Below are 24,311 nucleotides of genomic sequence, written 5' to 3' on the forward strand. Positions count from 1 at the left end.
AGGACATTATATTATACAAAGCACGTGGCTTAGCAGCAGCACTGCTGAGAAGGATCTGGGAGTTGTGGTGGATGTGATGTTAAAATATAACCATGTATATCATGTTGCTACCACTGTTATATAATTGCTACAAATATTACACAAAGTATATCATGTAAGGCGTGAATGGAAAAGTTATGATTCCTGAATATGATTATCCTATTTGTATGCATGTGTCATTGTTATATCTGTTATTATGAATATTGACTATGTACCAGTATTTCAAATGTGTTTGCTCCTGGGGTGACACCCACCAGGTAACAGGTTTCAGAGTGGTAGCCATGTTAGTCTGTATCAGCAAAAAGAATGAGAAGTACTCATGGCACCTTAGAGACTACCAAATGTATTTGAGCATAAGCTTTCGTGGGCTAAAACCCATTGGATGCATGCAGTGGAAAATACAGTAGGAAGATAGATATATACACACAGAGAACATGAAAAAATGGGTGTTGCCATACACACTATAAGAAGAGTGATCAATTAAGGTGAGCTATTATCAGCAGGAGAAAAAAAACCTTTTTCAGTGATAATCATGATGGCCCATTTCCAACAGTTGACAAGAAGGTGAGAGTAACAGTGGGGGGCCGGGGGAGGGAAATAGTTTTACTTTGTGTAATGACCCATCCACTCCCAGTCTTTATTCAAGCCTAATTTAATGGTGTCCAGTTTGCAAATTAATTCCAATTCAGCAATCTCTCGCTGGAGTCTGTTTCTTAAGTTTTTTTGTTGTAATATTGCAACTCTTAGGTCTGTAATCAAGTGACCAGGGAGACTGAAGTGATCTCGGACTGGTTTTTGAATGTTATAATTCAATAATAAGGTTAGGTAGTAATTACCACCAGGTAGTTTACATCCAGTCAGCACGCATGTTGTGAATGGGCTATTCAAGTTGATGGCCCATTTAGTAAAACAATGGGTCATTGAAGAAGCTTATCTCCACCTGATGGGCTTTCCTGGGGACGTTTTAGCCAGAATATGAATAATGGCTCTTGCTATGACTCATCGAAGCATGCAGGGGCATGTGACGAGCAATGTGACCCTAAACTCCATCTTGTGCCTGTACTTTTCCACAAACTATGCTGGGAGCTTTGGTTGGGACAATGAGTTTCCCTCCACATGGCAGAAGCTATAAAAGGCCCTGGAAATATCTCCATTTTCATCTTTCCTGCTCTGATCTCTGGACTAAGGACTTATATTAAAAGGAGCATTCTAACCAATGGATTGAGGACCTTCCAATCTTTTGGATGCCACCAGAGACTTAACAAGCCAGCAGTTTATTCCATCACTGCTTCAAATCTGATACAAGAACTTTGCAATGTGTGTATGTATTTGATTCCTTTGATCATTTTAACTCTCACCTCTTTCTTTTCCCTTATAAATGAATCTTTAGCTATTAGATACTAAAGGATTGGCAACAGCATGAATATTGGGTAAGATCTGACTATACATTGACCTGGGTATGTGACTGGTCCTTTGGGATCAGAAGAACCCTTTGGTTGATGAAACTGGTTTTAAATAACCACTCATCATTACCTCTAGTGTTTTGGTGATGAAACAAGGACTGGTATACCTAAGGAGACTGCATTTCTGACTTCGTTAACCAGTATGGTGAGACAGAAGTTTACTTTTGTTAGAGATGTGGTATATCTTATGGAAGAATAACCACCGGTTTGGGGTGAGTCTGCCCCATTTCTCAGCAGTTTGTCCTGAATTTGGTATTCTCAGCTGTGACCCACTGAGACACAGTGACAATAGATTACAACCTCAACATGAGTCAACAATGCAATGGTATTGCAAAAAAAAGCAAATGCAATTCTGGGTTGCATTAACAGAGGCAGAGCATGCAAGTCATGGGAGGTGACAGTACCGCTCTCCTCGGTGCTGGTTAGGCCTCAGCTGGAGTTCTGTGTATAGGATGTAGAGAAACTGGAAAGGATCCAGAGGTGAGCGACAAAGATGATCAGTGGGATGGAATGCAAACCATACGAACAAAGGCCGAAGGAACTGGGTATGTTTAGTTTGGAAAAGAGAAGATTAAGAGGGGACATGATAGTGGTCTTCAAACACTTGAAAGTCTGCTATAAAAATATGGAGAAAATTTGTTCTTTCTTGTCACAGAACAAGAGGCAGATCGAGAGACAATGGGTTCAAATTACAGCATGGCAGTTTAGGATTAAATCTCAGGAAAATCTTCCTAACTGTAAGAACAGCAAGACAAAGGAACAAACTGTCTAGGGAGGTCGTGGAAGCTCCTTCACTGGAGGCTTTCAAAAGGAATCATAGAATCATAGAATATCAGGGTTGGAAGGGACCTCAGGAGGTCATCTAGTCCAACCCCCTTGCTCAAAGCAGGACCAATCCCCAATTTTTGCCCCATATCCCTAAATGGCCTCCTCAAGGATTGAACTTACAACCCTGGGTTTAGCAGGCCAAAGCTCAAACCACTGAGCTATCCCTCCCCCCAGGAAGCTGGAGCCATCTGTTTTGGATGATTTAGACACAACAAATCCTGCATCTTGGCAGGGGGCTAGACTAGATGACCCTTGTGGTCCCTTCTAACCCTATGGCTCTACAGATTCTGAGATTGGAAGCAGGGAAATACATGGAAGATTCTTCGAATTAGAGATTCTAAGGCCAGAAGGAACCACTGTGATCACCTAGTCTGACCTCCTGCATAACACAGGCCATAGGATCTTGCTGAATTCATTCCTGTTTGAACCACAGCAGATGTTTTAGAAAAATGTCCAATCTTGACCAACTCACCCCTTAGCTTTCTTTTTTTAAATTAAGTAGATTGAGCTCTGTGAGTCTGTCACCATAAGGCAGGTTTTCTAATCATTAATCATTCTCATGGCTCTTCTCTGAACTCTCTCCAATTTATCAACATCCCTCTGGACTTGTGGGCACCAGAACTGGACACAGTATTCCAGCAGCAGCCACCCCAGTGCCAAATATAAAGGTAATGAAACCTCCCCACTCCTACTGGAGTTTTCCCTATTTATGCATCCCAGGATCGCATTAGCCCTTTTGGCCACAGTGTCTCAATGGGAGCTCTTGATCAACTGATTAACCACCATGACCCCCAGTCTTTTTCAGAGTCATTGCCTCCCGTGATAGTCCCCCATCCCATAAGTGTAGCCAAAAATCTTTGTTCCCATACATATACATTTAGCCATATTAAAATGCATATTGTTTTCTTCTACTGAGCTTACCAAGCGATCTAGATTGCTCTATATCAGTGACTGTTCCCTTCATTATTTACCATTCCCGCAATCTTTGTGTTCACTGAAAACTTTATCAGTGATGATTTTATGTTTTCTTCCAGACCATCAATAAAAATTTTAAATAGCATAGGGCCTAAAACCAGTCCCTGTGGGATCCAGTAGAAACACACCCTCTCAATGATGATTCCCATTTACAATTACAGGTTGAAAAGAGCAACAATGAAACACTGTTCAGGTAACCTCGCTCACCATTTTAGTTGTGTCTTCTTTATAAACTTTCTGCAGCTCATTGGCTACAGTCTCCTCATTCTTTACTAAATTGATGAATAGCTGATAATTCTCTTGTAGGTAGAAATATTCAATGTGCAGCCAAATCAGGGAAAACTCCACATCACCATGTGCCAAAGAGGTGCAGAGCCGTTTCGCACCAGTTACGAGAACATTAGACAAAATCTGGTGATAAAATAAAAAGTATTATTTCAACTCATCATCAACCACAAGAATAGAGATTGACCCATAGAATTAAGTTCTCTGTTGCTGCCATGTTTAATGAAAGATGTATGAAATTTTCATCATCACTAATTCTAACCCAAGTCAAAAAAACGACGTTAAAATGCAGTTAAAGTTGAGAGCACTTAGCAGTAATTTAAGAGCAAATACAGGGTTTCTGTAAAGTGCATTTATCAAAATACAGAACAGTTGGACAGGAAGTGATTTTATTTTTGGCAGAAAATTTTGACTGTTAAAAATCAAAACCAAAAACTTTTTTCCAAAATAACTCAGGCAAGACCTTTTTGATATGAAAAAAAAATCGACAAAAAATTGAAATGTTTTAAAGGAAATCAGACAATTTCTGCATTAGCTGGGGATCTGGCCCATTGAGTCCAATGTTCTTGTGGCTGATTGACACCAGCTGGGGATTTGCTCGCATTGACTCCAATGGAGACAGGGCCGATTTACACCAGTTGGGGATCTGGCGGTAAGGTTTTTATTTTTTCTGCATTAAGTCTAATATGTCTACTATATCGTTGGTAATCTCACCCCAACCATCCAGACTGATAATGTTTAAAAGTGCTTTTCTTCAGAAACCCGTTTACCTCATAAACCTGAACATCTTGCCCCGGAAAAGCCATCCTCACAAAATCACTGGCATAATGCTGAACCATTTCTGGATTATTGCCCTCTGGCACTGGCATGTTCAAGACAGAGCTTTGAAACATCACAGCAGAGTCCACAGTAGGGTCCTTTGGATAACCTAGGATGTCACAGAATGAACAAAGGAGGGGGGCTTATTCAATTATAGCAGATCACTATAAATATTGTTTGTTAATTATTAATATACAAGTGAAAGGGGGCAAGAGTATAAGCATGGTGGGGCAATGGGAATCCTGTTTTTCTCCATTATAAATGGCTACTTGTTAGAATTATGATGCAGAGTTCTAGGTCATTCTAGTTGGGTAGGGAGGTTCTAGGTTATTCTAGCTGGGTGGGGAGAGGAGCAATTGACTACCTTTCCAAGGAATGAAGGACTGGGCTTACAAAGGACAAGAAGGCTCAGACAGTCCTATAGGGCAATCTTCAACGAGGAACTCTTCCTGCTCCCACCAACAAGACTCCTCTAAGCAGCAGAAGATTAAGCACAGACCCTACTGATCTGCAAGTGTGAGACCCAGGCTGAGAGTACCTAGATCCCCAGATCTATCTACAGATTTCTTTCCCAAGTCACTGATTTCCAGGATACCGTCCGCCATCTGGTAAGAGTGACCTACATTCTTTGATCCTTGCATTTGGCTGAATTAAAAGTAGAGCTGGTCAGAAAACTTGATTTTTGTTCCATGAAAAATTTTGACATTGTGCATTTTTTTTGTCACAAATCGTGACAAAAAGACAAATTCTGAAAATTTTCACAAAATTAACTTATGATTTTTTTTGTTTGGGTCAATCAAAATTATTAATTTTGATAAATTTGCAATGGTTTATTTTGATTTGACCATTTTTATTTAATTTTACATGTATAAAATAAACTTCAAAAAAATATCCTTTAGAAACAAAAAAACGAAACTTTGTGAAAATGTTGAAACACGATGTCTTGACATTTTCTGAACATTTCTTCCCAATTTGTTTTCTAACAAAATTTCATCTAAATCAACAAAATATGATGAAAAGTTTCAGTTTTCTCAAAATGGCATTTTCTGATGCCAAACTGTTTTGACTAAAATTTTTGAACCAAATTTAGTTAAGCACTACCAAGACTCCAAGTGATGCGGATTCCACCCCATACCTAGGTGAACTGGGCCAATGACTCCTCCCTGTTAATTTCCCTCCCTGTTATAAATGTACTACTTATTTCCTGTGTGAATTTCAGAGTAACAGCCGTGTTAGTCTGTATTCGCAAAAAGAAAAGGAGTATGTGGCAGTACTCCTTTTCTTTCTGTGTGAATTTGTCTCCACTCAGCTCCTACCCAGTGGATCTCATTCTGCTTCTCTCTGTTAGATCACAGAGCTCTCTATTATGAGACATCTCCTCCCCATGCAGCTCTTCTATAAACCTGATCTGGATTTACCCTGGCAAAAGCAAGAGGAGAATTGGGTCCCGTATTTTCTTCCACTGCAATTAATTTTAATAGATGCAGAAAGTGTGAAGTTACCTTTCACCCGACGGACTGTCTCCCATATCTCATCCAGGCGAGCTTTCAGAACCCAGCTGAAAGGAAAGCAGCACTGTGTGGACCTGCTGGGGTCTTCGCTCATTGATAACACAGATATCTTAACATCAGGGGCCCTTTAGTGTTTAAAACAAACAAACATATCATATATATATATTTACACACACACATATCCATATAATCTTGCTAAGTTCTCAGCCTCAGTGACTTCATGTGGCAGTAGATTCCAGAGGATAATTACGTGTTGAGTGAAAAAAACATTTCCTTTGACGGGTTTTGAATTTGCTGCCTTTCAATTTCATCAATTGTCCCCTTTGTAAAAGGATGGTCTCCCGCTTCAGGGGCCATAGGCCTGGGGCCAGCCAGCCTATTCGTCAATCAGACCTGGCTAGGAAGGGGTTAAGTGTTCTCTCTCTTGTGGTCCCTTCTAACTCTATGGCTCTATGATTCCAACACTTCCTTCTGGTCTTATAATTTATGGATCCATAAATAAATAAGAAGAACAATAACAACAACTATAATAATGATGCACTTAAAAGCTGGCACAAATGACTTTGCCTGTAATTCTGTTCCCACAGTTGTCTGACTAAATTTCTGCCTTCTGATTCAGCGAGTTCCATACATTTCCAATACAGTGAGTTCCATGGCTTAAACTTCTATACGTCTGTTGCCTTCCCACTTCACTATGCATCTACTCATCTAATGAACGCACTCTCCACCATCCCAGACTCTCTCACTGCTCTCATTGCTATGGCACTGTACCTTTGCTGATCTGGAGAGAGGTTGGTTTTCTCAATCCTGAATAGAGATTGGTCAGGAATTTTCTGATTAAACATTATTTCATCTGAAAATCATGACTCATTGAAACCGAAACAGTTTGCAGGAAAAGGGTCGGTTTCACCAAGCCTCTTGATTTGAGCAATTTTTGGAAAAAAGTTTCAAAACCATTAAAACATCCTGTTTTGACATTTTTTGGGGGGAAAAAACAACAGTTTTGGTTTATAATTTGAAATGACTTTCCACTTAGCAATTGTAGTTAATTTATACTAAAAAAATGTAAAACCCTTTTTTAAAAATTTTAAAAATTTTAAAAATTCAATTTTACGATGGAGCCAAGATTATTTTCAGACTATCAGTTTGTGAAAATTTTCAAGATTTCAACTTTTTATTCCAATTCAGGATGGGGAAAAAATGTTGAAACCTCAAAAACTCTTGCAGTATGGGAACAGTGTTTCCCACTCAGATCTAATCCTGAGAGTCTGAGCTTTCCTAGTGGTTTCTTACTTGCTGGTATACTTAATCTTCAGAAATGATTCATCTTTGAACATCTGGAGCCAGAGGTCAGAGAAAGGAGTCTCCTGAGAGATATGATCCAAGTTGTTGTTTGCATCAATTACTGCTAGAATTTGAGCAAACATGTTTGCCACAATGTCTTCCAAATGAATCCAGACAACATGCCTTTAAAAGCAAGGAAAAACATGTCTTATAAAATAATTCTTTCGATTCCCCCCCTCAACCAGCTCATTCTGTGTGTCTGTAACATGAGGGTTGCTTTGCAGGGCTGAGCCCTAAGATACAACTATGTAAATATCCAACAATCAAAATAAGGCATAGTCATCCACACAGGACAAAACAGGGAGCAAATATAGCATTGGCTGGGTGATGTCTCTCAAGCAGATTGGGAGTCAGCTGTCTGCAGTGACTGAATACCATAAATATGAATTTCCAAAACTTTCAAGTTATCTGTAGGGTTCGGCACATTTCATACAGCTGATCAATTTTGTTCTTGTTCTTTGTTCTTGTTACAAACAAGACCCTTTAACTGTCCAATGACCTAAGATTTTGTTGCCAATACCCTGATTAATTCTGATTTTTAAAACATATGCTAGTCTTCTATATAAGTACTTATACCACCTCATCACTGTTGTACCCGAGCCCCGTAAAGGAATACTTTAAGTGACGTGATACAAACATATCACTTCTTGTTGGTATTCCAAAAATTTGAGCTATTTGAAATTCAAATGGCCAACATCATGCAACTATACAAGAACATACGTTACCTGAATGAGGTTCCTTCAAGTATGAACTCGCTAGACAGAGCTTTGCGGAAAATCCACTCTTTAGGCTTATGGCTCACCTTCTCTCGTTCTTGTAAAAGGTTACAAATTCTCCTTTTCAACACTTCCATAAAATGACAGGCAACTAGCCATAAAAGAAAAAGAAATCACTTATCCCACAATAGGGCTGGTCAACATTTTCTTAATGGAAAACTGTTTTCTACTAAATGAAAAGTAGGGTAGAAAGTCTCTGCTTTCCTCAAATTTTTGATTTTTTTTTGTCAGAAAGCCCCAAACCTGAAAAATTTCAGCCGAGAGCCAAAAATGTTTTGGATTTCAGCAGTTTTGGGCCAAAATTTTTTGGGTTTTCAGGTGTTTGGTTTCTGGAAAAAAAATTGAAAATTTCCATGGGGGAGGGGAGAAAAACATTTTCCAAGCAGTGCATCTAAAAGCATTTCCTATTTGTCTTCTTTGAAACAGTTCCTTTGGCCTAAGCAAGCTGACCTGCCAACTGAAATCAAGAAACTCTGAGATAAAGGGTTCATGGAAAAAAGTGAGCTGTAAGACCTGAGGGTTCCATGTGTCTCTCAGGTCTGGTCTACACTAGGGGTTTACATTGGCATAGCTACATCTCTCAAGCAGGTGAAAAATCCACACACCTCACAGATGTAGATATACCTACCTAATCCCCAGTGTAGACAGCATTAGGTCAATGGACAAAATTTTGCATTGCCCTAGCTACTGCCTCTCAGTGAGCTGGATTACCTGCACTGATGGTAGACGCCCATGCCTGTGCAGATAGTGTCACTAAAGCTCTACAGCGGGGTAACTGTGCTGTTGCAGAGTTTTAAGTGTAGACATACCCTCACTTTTTCCAGTTACTCTGGTGTAGCTCTGTAGTTACACTGTTGAATTCAGTGCAGTTACTTCCATGTTGTACTAATGTAACCAAGAGCAGAATCCACCCCCGGCCGGGCTAGAAACTGAAGCAGTCCACTGGTATTTAAAAGTACAGCTGGTTAGAACTTCTTTTCCCTCCACGGAAGATTTTGACTTTTTAGCAAAATAAATAAATCTAAAATGAAAAATGTTGATTCTGAAATGCCACCCTGGTGCCTCATGGGAGTTATCGTTTGTGTGCCTGTGACCGAGAGCTGGCTGCAGCACCCTGATCACTGACATCACGGCAGCACAGAAAAGGCTGAAGGCTCGGCTTGGAGCAATTAAACACTTTCAGCTGGGCAATTACAAACCCCTGGGTGGTAACTGCTGGACTGATGAAAATCACCAGTAATGGGGAGGATATAAAGGGGAGGAACAAGAAGAGGGTGTGCTGTGCAGAGGAGAGAGGCCTCGCGAAGTCTCCTCCTGCAGTGTCCCTGTGTCATGTACTGTTTTCTGGAGAACTGAAGGTTAAAGGTACATACAGTGAAAGGGAAACAAGTTGGGTGTGCTAATGACTGAGGGATCACGGAAACAGGCTAGGCAGCGTGGCACACCGGGCAGCTGAAGAAGCGCTCCGCAACACATGGGGGCTTGTCCAGGGTTTTATCCCTCTTGACTTGAGAAAAGGAGACTCAAGGAGTGACCGGTGCTTGGGCAGGAGGATCCAGATGCCAAGGAGGAAATGTAGTTGAGCAGCAGACAGAGAAGCAGAAGACCCTGCTGGCAGGCACTTCTTGGCTGGCAGATAGAGCAGCGGCAGACGTTACAGCAGTTTATTAAAAAGTGGTCTTGGGTACAGCAACAGCTCCTCTGGAGGCGGGTGAGTTCCAGTGAGAGAACTGGAAATCGTGCAGTGGGCCTGGGAGATGACCCTAATATGGTTTTGTTGATGTTTGAGCTGCTGGCTACCAGCACTGGATGGGACAAGGGAGTCTGGGCACTACGGTGAGCCCCTTGTCTGACCGGCCAGGCTCAGCTGGCTTATATGGCCCTGAGCGAGCACCAAGCTAAAGGCTGTGATACTGGCAAAAATGTAGAGCAGCCAGATGGCATGGCGGGATACATCCCAGGGCATTTGGGATAGGCAGGACAGACAGACCCTGATGAACTCTTAAACACAAAAAAGAAGCTTACAAGAAGTGGAAGACTGGACAAATGACCAGGGAGGAGTATAAAAATATTGCTCAGGCATGCAGGAGTGAAATCAGGAAGGCCAAATCACACTTGGAGTTGCAGCTAGCAAGGGATGTTAAGAGTAACAAGAAGGGTTTCTACAGGTATGCTAGCAACGAGAAGAAAGTCAAGGAAAGTGTGGGCCCCTTACTGAACGGCGGACGCAACATAGTGATAGAGGATGTGGAAAAAGCTAATGTACTCAATGCTTTTTTTGCCTCTGTCTTCACAAACAAGGTCAGCTCCCAGACTACTGCACTGAGGAGCACAGTATGGGGAGGAGGTGACCAGCCCTCTGTGGAGAAGGAAGTGGTTCAGGACTATTTAGAAAAGCTGGACGAGCACAAGTCCATGGGGCCGGATGTGCTGCATCCAAGGGTGCTAAAGGAGCTGGCGGATGTGATTGCAGAGCCATTGGCCATTATCTTTGAAAACTCATGGAGGTCCCGGACGACTGGAAAAGGGCTAACGTAGTGCCCATCTTTAAAAAAGGGAAGAAGGAGGATCGGGGAGACTCTGGCCAGTCAGCCTTACCTCAGTCCCCGGAAAAATCATGGAGCAGGTCCTCAAGGAATCCATTTTGAAGCACTTGTAAGAGAGGAAGGTGATCAGGAACAGTCAACATGGATTCACAAAGGGTAAGTCATACCTGACCAACCTGATTGCCTTCTATGATGAGATATGGGGAAAGTGGTGGACGTGATATATCTTGACTTTAGCAAAGCTTTTTGATATGGTCTCCCATGGTATTCTTGCCAGCGAGTTAAAAAAATATGGATTGGATGAATGGACTATAAGGTGGATAGAAAGCTGGCTAGATCGTCGGGCTGAACGGGTAGTGATCAATGGCTCAATGTCTAATTGGCAGGTGGTATCAAGCGGAGTGCCCCAGGGGTCGGTTCTGGGGCCAGTTTTGTTCAACATCTTCATTAATGATCTGGATGATGGGATGGATTGCACCCTCAGCAAGTTCACAGATGACACTAAACTGGGGGGAGAGGTAGATATGCTGGAGGGTAGGGATAGGGTCCAGAGTGACCTAAACAAATTGGAGGAGTGGACCAAAAGAAATCTGATGAGGTTCAACAAGGGAAGTGCAGAATCCTGCACTTAGGATGGAAGAATCCCATGCACTGATACAGACTGGGGACTGACTGGCTAAGCAGAAGTTCTGCAGAAAAGGACCTGGGGATTACAGTGGATGAGAAGCTGGATATGAGTCAGCAGTGTGCTCTTGTTGCCAAGAAGGTAATGGCATTTTGGGCTGCACTAGTAGGAGCATTGCCAGCAGATCGAAGGAAGTGATTATTCCCCTCTATTCAGCCCTGGTGAGGCTACATCTGGAGTATTGAGACCAGTTTTGGGGTCCCCCCACTACAGAAAAGATGTGGACAAACTAAGAGAATCCAGCGGAGGGCAACGAGAATGATTAGGGGGCTGAGGCACATGAATTATGAGGAGGGTCTGAGGGAACTGGACTTATTTAGTCTGCAGAAGAGAAGAGTGAGGGGGGATTTGAAAGCAGTCTTCAATTACCTGAAGGGGGGTTCCAAAGAAGATGGAACTAGGCTGTTCTCAGTGGTGGCAGATAACAGAACAAGGAGCAATGGTCTCAAGTTGCAGTGGGGGAGGTTTAGGTTGGATATTAGGAAACACTATTTCACTAGAAGGGTGGTGAAGCACTGGAATGTGTTACCTAGGGAGGTGGGGGAATCTCCAACCTTAGAGGTTTTTAAGGCCTGGCTTTACAAAGCCCTGGCTGGGATCATTTAGTTGGGGTTGGTCCTGCTTTGAGCAGGGGGTTGGACGAAATAACTTCCTGAGATCTCTTCCAGCCCTAATCTTCTATGATTCTATCACACGTGCCCTATAGCTCCATTCTTCTCTATGGACCAGATGACATCTCTCATGATGCACCATGGTGTCCCCACTTTCATGGTACTACTGCAGCCACAGTGCATGATGGGAAATGCAGTTGAGCTTGGAGCCCAGCCCACAGAAGAGAATGGGGGCTTGAGGTAACCAAACTTCAGCTCCCATGAGACATTTTAGTGGCATTTCCAAATGGAAAGGTTTTGGGTTTGGCTGTTTGGTTATTCAGTGAATGAAAAGTCAATATTTTCCAAGAAAAACAGACACTTTTCACAGAAATTGTTTTGTTAAAAATACAATTTTCCATTGAAAGTTTTCACAGTAAATTCTTGACAAGTTATGTGGCTCCTTCCTTTAGTTTTGGCAACGAAGATTAGACAAATCAGATTAGACATGCCATTACGAAAGCTTATGCTCAAATAAACTGGTTAGTCTCTAAGGTGCCACAAGTACTCCTTTTCTTTTTGCAAATACAGACTAACACGGTTGCTACTCTGAAACCTGTCATTAGACTATAGTTTCCCTCCATGAAAAAAGCACCTTCCATTTACTTAGTCTGAAATATTTACACATTTGTTTGCTTAAAGTTGGATCCCATTTAATCACTAAGGACGATTGCACAGTTGCCTTGAATAATTGTGTAGAACTTAACAAACATTGACAGCCACAGCAGCATGAAAGACCGCCACACTCATTTTTCATTTGCATTTGATGTCTAAATGGGATTTTTTCATCTAGGAATCCACAGATATAATACTAGTGCCCGAGCTGATTATACCACTAATCCAACCAGTTTGTTCTCAGAACATCTTGTAATATCCAGTCACACACAAATACAAGGTCTTTTGTTTATACTTACGTATATTCTTGCTCTGAGACTGAAAAAGTGCATCATAGAGAATCTGTATCCTTTTTGTAGCTCGTTGGCTGTTGTCTTTCTTATCCTCCAGCTGGATCACAGCTTTCTGGACACTTTGTTTGATCATGAATTCAGTGTTGATCAGCTGCAGCTGGAAAAATATTTGGCAGGGCAATGCTATTGTTCCCATTGGGCAGATGGGAACTGAGACATGGAGACTAAGGGATTGACTCTGGGTCACACAGGAAGTCAGCAGCAAAGCAAGGAATTGAACACAGATCTTCTGAGTCCCAGGCTAGTACCCAAAATACTATAGACCATCCTTCCTCTTCATTTTCATGGCCATCAGCAGAATAGCATCTGAGCTGTTCCCTGGCTATCTCTGTAGCAGTTTTAGGAGGCACGTGCTGCATCTCAAGTCTGCAGTTCCTGTATCTGTCTCATATAGCCCCATCTCTGCAGTATCTGAGCACCTCACAAACACCGATGAGTTTATCCTCATGAAATTGGCAGCCCTATTCCCCCTCCCAGTCACAGGGGGAAGCTGAGGCCCACAGACATTCAGTGACTTTCCCAAGGTCACACAGGAAGTCAGTGACAGAGACAGATATGGAACCCAGAAGTCCTGAAACTTAGTCCTAGTGCCTTACCACAGGGCCAACTTTGCCACACTACTTAACAAGGGAGAATGGCTGGTGATCACCTCTAAAATGCCAGGCATGATGCCCTGCAACCTTTCCTCCCTTGGGCAGGGACCTCCCCAATTTCAACCTGTTATATTTGAAAAGCTAACACTGGATTTGATAGTTCTCACTTATGGCAGGCAAGATAGATAAAACACTTACATTTTCCTCTGGGGAGTAATTGGCTTTTTCAGCATCTTCAGGGGCAATAGAATCCTCTGGACAACCTTGAATGATGAGCAATTGCATGTTACTTATCTGTTGCATCAAAACCTTCAGATATTAGATACTTAAGGACTGGCAACAGTGTGATTACTTGGTAAAATCGGAGTCCTACATTGACCTGGGTATGTGGCTGGTCCTTTGGATCAGAAGAACCCTTGGTTTGATTAAACTGGTTTTAAATAACCACTCATCATTAACTCTAGAGGTTCAACAAGGGCTGGAGTGCCTAAGGAGACTGCATTTCTGACTTCTTGTTAGCCAGTGTGGTGAGACTGAAGTTACTTTTGTGAGTGGTTTGGTAGCTCTCATGGAAGAATAACCACCGATTTGGGGTGAGTCTGCCCCGTTTCTCAGCAGTCTGGTATTCTCAGTTGTGACCCACTGAGGCACAGTGACAGCCCCTGCCAAGTGTGGGCCCAGTGCGATGGCACCATTGCCAGCATAGTAAACCCAATGACTGCCTCTGACTCCTGCGCAAGTGGACCCGTGGACTGGATGACCCAGGCAGGAGCATGACGGGATTCCCTACCCCCCTCTTATGTCTCTGTGCAGGTGTGTAGCCTAAATCACTACTGAGTCCTCACAGGGAATGTGCGTGGAACCCCACAGCTCCATTTGCACAGTCGCTTTTAAACGTACGGTGATGTCTCCTTATCTGATTAAACTTCACTCCACTGATGTTACCATCCCCTTATAGGGGCAGGGAAACGGCGGAAGGTAAAACAACACATCAGAGATGGGTTTAAAGCAAGAAGTCAGTTACTTGTGTCGGTTCCCTGCTGGGTGCTGATCATGAAAATCTCAGCAACTGTCATTCTGGAGAGCTGTCCCAGATTGGCTGCAAAGGTCTCGGGAGGCAGCAGGTCATCCAAGTGAACAGTGCGCCACTCACCTGCAGAGGCACAAATGGAATAGACCACAAAATGTCATTGAGTCACAGAGTTTTAGGCCAGAAGGGACCATTAGATCATCAGTCTGACCTCCTGTATAACACAGGCCATTAAATTGCACCAAGTTACCCCTGTATTGAGCCCAATAACTTGCGTATCTTTCCAGCCAGGCACGTAATCTGGATTTGAAGACATCAAGGGATGGAGAATCTATCACTTCCCTTGGTAGTTTGTTCCAGTGGTTAAGTCTCACACTGTAAGGCATTTTCTCCAGCCTTCACATAATTTTTGTATCTCTTCTCTGCACCTTCTCCAATTTTTAGCATCCTTTTTAAAACGTAAATATTAGAACTGGATGCAGTATTCTAATGTTTGCCTCACCAATGCCATATACAGGACTAAAATCATCTCCCTACTGCTCCTAACTCCTCCTGTTTATACACCCAAGGATCACATTAGCCGTTGTTGTCACAGCATTGCACTGGGAGCTCATGTTGAGCTACTTGGCCACTGTGACCCATAGATCCTTGCAGAGTCACTGCTTTCTCGTATACAGTCTGCCATTCTGTCCATGTGTGATTTTTATCATTTGGGGATAAAGCTCGATTTCTTGAGCACCCAGCACCACCAGCCTTTTCCCCTAAGAGTTCCCAACTAGAGCTAACAGAATTTTTTTTTATTGTTGACATTTTTGTGACATTTTTCATCAAAACTTCAAATTTTGATCAAAAACGGGGGTGGGGAATTCCCAACAAAAAGAAGCAGCTTTCCTTGGAAAAATTATTGTTTTTGTTGAAATTCCAGTTTTTGGTTGAATTTTGATAGCTCTCCCTCATGTGACTTAGGAACACAAGTTCCATGGAAACAGGGACTTATACTTCTAAGTCATTTAGGCCCAGATCTTTAAAGTTATTTAGCTGTTGCTGTGCTCAGCATTGCAACACCAAACTGATTTAGGAGCCTAAGTCTCAATGTCAAACATGATTTAAGCACCTAAGGTCTAAATCCCATTGACTGTCAGTGGGATTTTGGCTCCTAAGTGCCTAAATCCCTTTTGAAAATGGGACGGAGATGGTGCAATGCTGAGCACAGCAATGCCTAAATAATAGAAATCGGGGCCTTACATGCTATTGAAAATTCCACCCTAAAACAGTGAATAAGACAGTTAAAATTATTCAAATGTTGCAATAATGTTAATAATCCCTCTTACTTTCTCCTCTTCTTTCAAGCCTTTCCAAATCAAGGCACATTCTTACCAGCACTGAATGCCAGGTAGCTGCACCCCCCGAGTATCCTTGGGACTTTGGTTATGATGACGACGTGTGATGGACTGGTTGTTCCTGGTTTTCTTCTCTCATCCACTATGCAGTACCTGAAAACACAACAGAAGTAAGATTCATAGTTTCATAGATCTTCAGGTCAGAAGAGACCTTCTGATCATCCAGTCTGACCTCCTGCATGATAGCACAGGCAAAAAAATCTTACTTGGTGATTCCTGCATCCAGCCCAATAACTTCTGTGTGAGCTAGAGTGGAGCTTTTACAAAGAGATGCACGGCCATGATTTACAGACTCCCAGTGATGGAAAATTCACCCCATCCCTAGGTGAGCAGTTCCAGCCGTTAATTTCCCTCCCTGTCAACAATTTGCACCTTAGTTCTAGTCTGAATTTGTCTCATTTCAAAGCTCCCGGCCACTGGATCTCCTTCTGCCTTTTTCTGCCCTCAGAAATCTCCTCCCCATGTATGTCCTTTAGGCCATGATCAAGACAGAAAATGTGTTATTTGTCTCTCCATCCGTCTCTTCCCTCTGGGTGAAATCCTGATATCCTGAAGTCAATGGCAAAGCTCCCACTGACTTCAGTGAAGCCAGAATTTCACCCTGTTTCCATTCTCCACTGTAACGTCCTAGAGTAAAGCTATATCTACGCTTAAACTGCTACTGCAGCTGCACCGCTGTAGCGCTTTAGTGTAGACACTCACTACAGCAATGGGAGGGATTCTCCTGTCGCTATAGGTAATCCACCTCCCCAAGATGCGGCAGCTAGTTTGACAAAAGTATTCTTCCATCAACCTACTACTGTCTACACTGGGACTTCGGCTGGCTTAACTACATCCCTCAGGGGAGTGAGTTTTTCACACCCCTGAGACGTGTAGCTAGGTTGATCTAAGTTTTAGACCAGCCTTGAGTCTGCTTTTGACTTTTTGCCATTATATGAGGTGATACCAGCACAATCAGCCATCCCTGCTGTTTGCAATGGATACTGACTTGCCAAGTCTGGTGATTTTTCTCCAAGCCCCAGTTCCCAAAATGGCTAGATTATGGGAAAACCTGCTTTTGTTTAAGGTTGGGTGCCGAGCTGGCCTCCAAGATTCTTTTGACAGCTTTATTTTTCCCATTCAGCCTCCCTCAGACACTGCAATGGAGTGGAGCGCTGGAAATTCCACCAGCAGGAAGATCTACTAGCACAGAACCACCATGGTTATTTTATAAGGCCCCAATTCAGCAAATCATTGAAGCACATGCTTTACTCCTCCACTGTATTGGGACCTAAAATGATAAGAAAAGCTACTTACTTTGCACAGGCAAGAAGCCTTTTGCTGCTCTGCGGCTCGTCAAAGTTGAACTGGACAAAAAGCAGTTTCTCTTCAGTCGATTCTCTGAAAAACTTACTGCACATGATGAAAAAGTCTCTTTAGATACTTTTTAAAAAATCACACTGAAGACATAAAAAAAATCACATACAAGACTAAACAAAAAGAAAAAGAGTAGGACCAAAAAAACTCGTTACCTAAGTTCCCGGCGGAATGCATGTTCTGTGTCAAACTGACTAAGAAAAAGACAGCGGATTTTATTTTGGAAGTTCAGCCTCTTTCTTACCACTTCCAAATCTCTCTGGTTTAGAAGTCTGGCGTGTGTAGAAACCTATGAAAAAGAAGGTCAATTTAGGCAAGATTTTTGCACCTGATTTTGCTATTGTAAAGACATAGGAAAACTGCAATAAAAATCATTCCTTTACCGGACTTTTGAACGGTTGCCCAATAGAACTGATGTGAAAATGGGTTTTTCCCTCTCATGGAAAATGTTGATTCTTTTTGTTGAAAAACCAAAGCCATGAACCACCCCATTTCCTGCAGCGCAGCGCTCCCTAGCACTGCACTGGGGCATAGGGATCAGCACTGACTGAGAGGGGAGAGCACCCCCTACAGAGCCCCCACCCCACTCCCTACAGCACAGCGCCCTCTAGCACCACAACTGGGGCATTGGAGTCAGCACTGACTGGGAGGGGAGAAAGCCCTGTTCTGAAACATGTCCCCTCCAGACACATGCTGTATGGGTTTTGAGAAGACATAGCATGAGGTACCAACACCAAACATCAGTGGATCATAAGAATTTCCTTGCAATGGCCACAATAATAATGACTCTCATTCACTTTCTGGGCTTTGGGTCAGTGAAAAAGGCTGGAGGATCTTAGGCCGGGTTGGGATAGCTGGGTAAGATGCAGACAGAGCTGGGTAAGACGCAGAGAGTTAGGCAAATAGGCACTTAGCAGAAACCCACCTACAAATGAATTCAAAGTTGAGCAGGTGCAGAGCAGAGCTACTAGGATACTCAGGGGGATGGAGAGCTGATCTTACAAGATGACACTGGAAGAGTGGTTTAGCCTAACAAAATGAAGGCTGAGAGGGGATCCTATTGCTCTCTATAAATACATCAGGGGGTAAAAACCATGGTGAGAGAAGGGCTATTGAAGCTAAAGGACAATGCTGGCACAAAAATAAATGGGGATAAATTGGCCATGAATAAATTTAGAAGAAGGTTTCTCACCATCAGGTGAAGGAAGTTCTGGAAGTCACCCAATAGGAGCAGTGGGGGCAAGAAAACAAACTGATTTTAAGATGCAACTTGATACATTTATTAAGGGAATTATCTGACAGAATTGCCTATGTGAGCAAGGACGGAACTAGATGTTCCAGAAGGTCCCTTCCACTCCTATGTTCTTATATATAGAACTAACCTCTTCGTTTCTCAAAACCACAAACATTTTACCTGTAATGACAAAGTCAAAGAACCAAGAAAAACACTGCTCTGTAGAAAGACTGAAGGAGTGGGATTGTTACCACAGAAAGGAGATGAATAAAAGGGGTCTGGATCCAAATCTTTAAAATACTCACTGTTCTAGAGAAGGGAGATAAGGAGCATCTGTTCTCCCTGTCTCATAACACAGTAACAAGGGGACAGTCAATGAAAATAAAAGGTGGGGAATTCAAAACTGATAAAAAGAAATCATTTTTCACACATGTAATTAGCCTGTGGAACTCACTGCTGCAATAATTTGCTGAAGCCAAGAACTTCAGTTCATAGATTCCAAGACCAGAAGTGACCATTGTGATCATTTAGTCTGGCCTCCTGTATAACACAGGCTATAGGATTTCCCCAAAACAATTCCTGTTTGAAGCAGAATAGAACTTTTAAAAAAATCCAACCTCAATGTTAAGACTACGACTAATAGAGTCCAAACATAGCCCTTGGTAAGTTATTCCAATAGTTAATTATCCTCACTGTTAAAAATGTATGCTTCATTTCCAATCTGAATTTTGTCTTCCTTCAACTTCCAGCCATGGGATCATGTTATACCTAGCAAACTGAAGAGCCCATTATCAAATATTTATTCCCACTTATAGACTGTCATCAAGTCAGCTTTGGACTTTCTCTTAGTTAAGCTAAATAGATTGAGCTCCTTGAATCTCTCGCTATAAGGCTTGTGTTCTAATCCTTTCATCATTCTTATGACTCTTCTCTGAACACTCTCCAATTTATCAACATCCCTCCCACGTGTTTGTACAGTGCCTAGCATAATGGGGCTCCGATTGTGACTGGGGTCTATCGGTGCTACCTCCATACGAACGATAAATAAAAACAGTAGTTGTTGTCGTCTAATACTGTGTTTTCAGGGGTGCTGCGCACCTGCAGTTATCACGGAAATCAGCTGGAGTTCTGGTTGCCCCCACCTCTTAGAATCAGGCCCATTATAACAACACTAAAATAAAACCTCTCACCTCCAGGCACAGTCCATTGGTGTCATCTGCATTTGACTGTTGATTCACGGCTCCCCTGAGAATGTCAATCAGGCCATTGTGCTTCTGCTTTCCAAAGTACAGGTCCTGAATCTGCTCTGCGTCCTCCAGCGGAGAATATCTGAGGCGCAGGATGGAATCAGGGGTTGCACACTCGATGAGTTTGCTTTTAGAAGCTGCAAGGACTGACTCTTCATTGGGCAGACAGATCCCCTGAAGGCCACTCGGAGAGCACTGCAGAACAACAGTGGCAGAAGTGTCATCGCTGAAACCAATGAAAACATCATGTTCCTGGGGAGCCCGGTCTGCCGGCCTCGTGCAGCAGAAGTCCGTGTTCTTGATAGTGACGAACAACTTGGCCCATTTGTCCAGCTCCATCCTCAGGTCCTTCTGCTGCCAGTGTAGAATGGTGTTCATCTCCAAGCAGTGCTTCTCCAGCCTGTTCAACAGTGGAGTGGGGAACTGTTTGTAAACCACGTTCTTCTCCTCAATCACAATCAACCTAAACTCCTCCTTCACGCGGCATTTAACTCTGTGAGTTCCAAGGCCAAGGTCGACATAATAGTTTCCTCCTAATCTGACAAAGCACTGGTTCAGTGCATCATAAAGGCTTTCATACAGGTTGTGAATGTTTAAGAGAATGACGGGCCTGCCTGTCTCCATGCAGATTTTCACTCTGTTAACAGACCGACACACCTGTGAATATTCTTGGTCCCGTGGGAAACCCGAGCCAAATATAATATCACAGTTCTCTATGTCCATGAGTTTGGTCATCTGTATGATCTGGAAAGCCGCGTGGTTTGTTGTTAACAGCAACAAGTATCTAGATACAAACCCCATCTGTTTCTTGTCTAAATTTTCCTGTAACAAACGAACTGTATGGATGGTTTCTAAGTTGGAAGGCAGAGACATGGGTGAGTACTGTCTGAATAGCTCTAAAGGATTCAGAACTTTTAAACCTCCAAAGTTTCTCAGAATTGCTTTTGAAATAAGCTTCTTTTCTTGAGAGATGCTTTCTATGTTCTTGGCGTAGGACAGTATCATTTTGATGAGGCTGTAGAAGTCACGGAGCCCAAAAAATTCCATGGACTGTTCCTTTAACACTTCACAATAGAAGTCAGCCAGGGGGGGGAACAAATGCTCAATCTTGGTAACATGCATCTCGTCAGCACAGATTCCCTTGGCCGTCTTTACCAGCTCGTCATTGTTGAGGTCGGTCCGGAACACAAGGAGACCCCGGTTCATTTTAGCAGGGTCCAGGGCCCAGTTCGAAATGCCAACAAAGCCAACTTTTTTGTACGGTTCTGGGGCTTCATCATCAACGCAACCATCTTCAAGAAGAGGGTGCAGTGTCTTCAGGGGCATCTCAGGTGAGTCTTCTGCAAGGCCTATCTCATCCAGGATAACCACAGAGGCAAACTCCTCCAGTTTCTGGCCCCTTTGGAACTGTGCACATTGTCTGAAAGTGGAGATGATTCCTTCTGGCTTGGAATGAGGGCTGCACTGGAATGACACCAGCTGGACTTGCTTGCAGCGTTTGAACAATTCTGTTTTAGACAATCTGCCCTGCATTGCATCAGCGGCTATGGTCTTAGACAAGGATTTGGAGCTACCTGGCTTCCCGACAAGGAAGAGCGGCACTCTCAGGTCCATGCATATGACCATCATGAAGATGTTTTCCCTGAGGGCATCGTTCCGTGCTGTTGTCTTGGGAACAGAGAGGTTATCCAGGAACACCTCTTGGCAAAGTACAATCTCTTGCTGAAGCAGGGATTCAGGCACAGAGAAGCATTTCGCTATCTCTTTCAGATAATCTTGGCGACTCTCGAGAGATACATAATAGCAAACCCCAACTGCAAGAACCAGAGATCTTTGTGCTTTGTTTAATAGAGATATCTGATCTTTCTCACACCCCTTTGCAAGGGCATGAATGGATGGGTCTTGGTCCTGTGAATGTTGAGCCCCACTCTTTTTTTTGTCGATAAGTGGAAAAAGCAGGTCTCTTAAGTTATAAAACCACAGCAGCACCCCCATGCAGCGCTCTATGTCCCGGAGGCTGGCGATTCTGCATTCCTCTCTCTTTTCTCTTAAAAACTTCTGGGAGGTGGAAATGACGGAGGTAAAAACATCCATGTTGTCTTCGGGAAGCTTTTCTTTCACGATGGATTTAACAATCTGTCTGATGTACAGACTCTGAGTCTTTTCATTTAGTTCCCCAAAGTCCCAGACAAGAGGCAACATGCTCGGTGGAAGAGGCTGCACCCGATACACCAGCTGCCTCAAAGGGATATAGCCCAGCTTTTCTAGGGTGTCTTCACTCCGAACTCTGTACCCCAAGCCGGCTTTCTCTAGCTTCTCAATGGTTTCCTTGGTGTGCCTTTTGTAAGGGTTGCAAGCAGCCACCACTTTTAAGCGAGTGGTGGAGATTGGCTCTCCATTCACACTCTGGTCACACAGGACCTCTTTAATTGCAAACACGGCTTCGGTGGTGTTGGCTTCATCAAAGAACAGCACCGTGTCCATGTTGTGCGTCTCTTCATTGTAGCGCGCCAGCTCGATGGCTTCCTTGACTTTCTGGTGGATGATTTTGGAGCTGGTGCCTCCATGAACACGCACCAGGATCATATTCTGAACATCCCTTCCTGCTCTTTGCAAGCTGCACATGAACTGCACCAGCTTGGTCTTCCCACAGCCTGTTTCGCCCATGACGATCACGGGGATCCCACATTGGAACCTCAGGTGAATGGCCAGCATTTTCATGGTATTGTCCAGGGTCAGCTGGTAGGATTCATCTGGGTCCTGGGAGCTTCTCACACCGAATACGCTGCAGAGAGTTTCTAGCTGCTCTTGTCTGGACAGATCTTCAAACTTTTTATTGAAAGGGACTTTCTGAGCCTCAAGGGTGAGATATAAATGTCGGTCAATAACCTTCTTCTCCAGAACAACCTGTGAATGTGCGTCAACAGCATCAAAACTCCGATTGATATGGAAACCCAAGAACTCCATGGAGTGGTTGTCAGCATGAAAAATTATGTAGGGGTGAGACTCTTGCTCCCACTTGCGTCTTAACTGGTACCCTCTCAATACACTGTCCTCATCCATTTTATCCTCTTCACTGGGTGAGCTTTCATCTGCCATGGCTAGGGAAGGCAAGGCAAAGTCCTTGGACATGGTGATCATAAATTTTACAATAAATGCTTTAAACCCCTTAAATTCCTCTCCGGCTAATTTGCTGTTGCAGAACACTGAGTTTTCACACTTCATCAGCTGGAGATTTAGGAAGCGTGTGAAGTTGCTGAGCTCAGTCCAGGAAGGGTTTTTTCTCCCGCAGGACTCCAACAAGAGCCTCAGACACTGTTCCTGGGTCCCTTCAACCCTCCCAGGGGTGAAACAGAAGCTGTCAAGATTAGCCTTTCGCTGGTATCTGCTGATGTACTGGTATGACCTTTGGAAGCCATCACCCCTGAACGTGTCACTGTCCAGCAGCTGCTGTTCCACTTCAGCAGCAGCTCCAGAACTGTTATTGGTAAGCATCTCTAGTACTTCTATTGGTGATATGCATTTCACAGCAGGAAGGAGACCTAGAAATACTTTCTCCATTTCACTGGTCATCTAAAAGCCAAATGACAAGGAGTTAAAGGTTTAAAAACACTGAAGTTACCCGCACAAACTGAAGAAATCATCTACACATTGACACTAATATTATTCATGAGGACATGGCTTAATGAGCAGAGCACAAAGAATTTGGATAAGGTAGCACCATGTTACACAGTGCATATCATTCACTGATACAGCCAAATTTAGATTTTTGAAGTAACTTACCTAATCCTCAAATATAAATGATACCATCTCATCTTCCTATATGATAGTGTTTAATTCACAGGATTTTAAAGATGAGAAGTAGCCCATTTTAGGTAAACCTTAACCCTTGCTATGAAAAAAGCCTTACTCTAATATAGTCCAATGGTCTTGCCTCTTGCACACTTCTGTGTGTAGTTGACACTCTAAACAAGCTAAGTACCAATCTTGAGGTCTGATTTTCCATTGGTTGGCACCTTGTGCTATCATTTGTACAACAGTATTAGATTAGAATGGTAGCATCATATACGTATAAACAGCTTCACAAGATTCAAGGCAGGATGCTTAACTGTAACATATACATACACAATGTGGCCAACCTAATGCTCCTCTGGATACTGACTAGAGCTGGCCAAATTTTTTGACTGAAAAAATTTCCTGACAAAAAATGTGGTTTCACTGAAATTTTCTGCAGGAAAGGGTTGATTTTGATTACATTTTTATTACATTTTTCAATTTTCCATAAAAAAAACAACATTTTTGTTTTGAATCACATGTCCAAAAATGGTTTTGATTTGGTAATATTAAAATGAAAAAAAAATCTTTTTGACCTGTCTGAATATTTTCTTTCAGTCAGAAATGTTGCCATTTTTCATTTTGATATTTCTGAATCAAAACTTCGCAGAACTTTCCAAAGTTAGGGTAAAAAGTTGAAATAGCAGATTTTCCCACAGGATGGAAGTTCCAGTATCCAAACAGCTCTAATACTGACAATATGTGTCTCCTCCATCAACAATTTTATA

At 42.8% G+C, this 24,311-nt stretch overlaps 1 protein-coding gene across 6 annotated transcripts in view; it reads right to left on the reverse strand.

The window, feature by feature from the left end:
- Window positions 1-24,311, reverse strand: part of LOC140913636 (E3 ubiquitin-protein ligase rnf213-alpha-like) — a 175,631-nt gene that overhangs the window by 51,104 nt on the left and 100,216 nt on the right. For all 6 annotated transcript variants that reach the window (XM_073350365.1, XM_073350364.1, XM_073350366.1 and 3 more), the window contains 12 exons: window positions 19,693-23,322; window positions 17,424-17,557; window positions 17,209-17,304; window positions 15,890-16,005; window positions 14,507-14,635; window positions 13,681-13,745; window positions 12,836-12,986; window positions 7,990-8,131; window positions 7,214-7,387; window positions 5,912-6,045; window positions 4,361-4,518; window positions 3,513-3,716 (listed from right to left, as the gene is read on the reverse strand). In XM_073350365.1, the coding sequence (XP_073206466.1) occupies window positions 3,513-3,716; window positions 4,361-4,518; window positions 5,912-6,045; window positions 7,214-7,387; window positions 7,990-8,131; window positions 12,836-12,986; window positions 13,681-13,745; window positions 14,507-14,635; window positions 15,890-16,005; window positions 17,209-17,304; window positions 17,424-17,557; window positions 19,693-23,322 (5,133 nt within the window). The remainder of the gene's footprint in view (window positions 1-3,512; window positions 3,717-4,360; window positions 4,519-5,911; window positions 6,046-7,213; window positions 7,388-7,989; window positions 8,132-12,835; window positions 12,987-13,680; window positions 13,746-14,506; window positions 14,636-15,889; window positions 16,006-17,208; window positions 17,305-17,423; window positions 17,558-19,692; window positions 23,323-24,311) is intronic.

This window comes from Lepidochelys kempii, chromosome 6 (genome assembly GCF_965140265.1).
Source record: "Lepidochelys kempii isolate rLepKem1 chromosome 6, rLepKem1.hap2, whole genome shotgun sequence".
NCBI classification, from domain to species: domain Eukaryota; kingdom Metazoa; phylum Chordata; order Testudines; family Cheloniidae; genus Lepidochelys; species Lepidochelys kempii.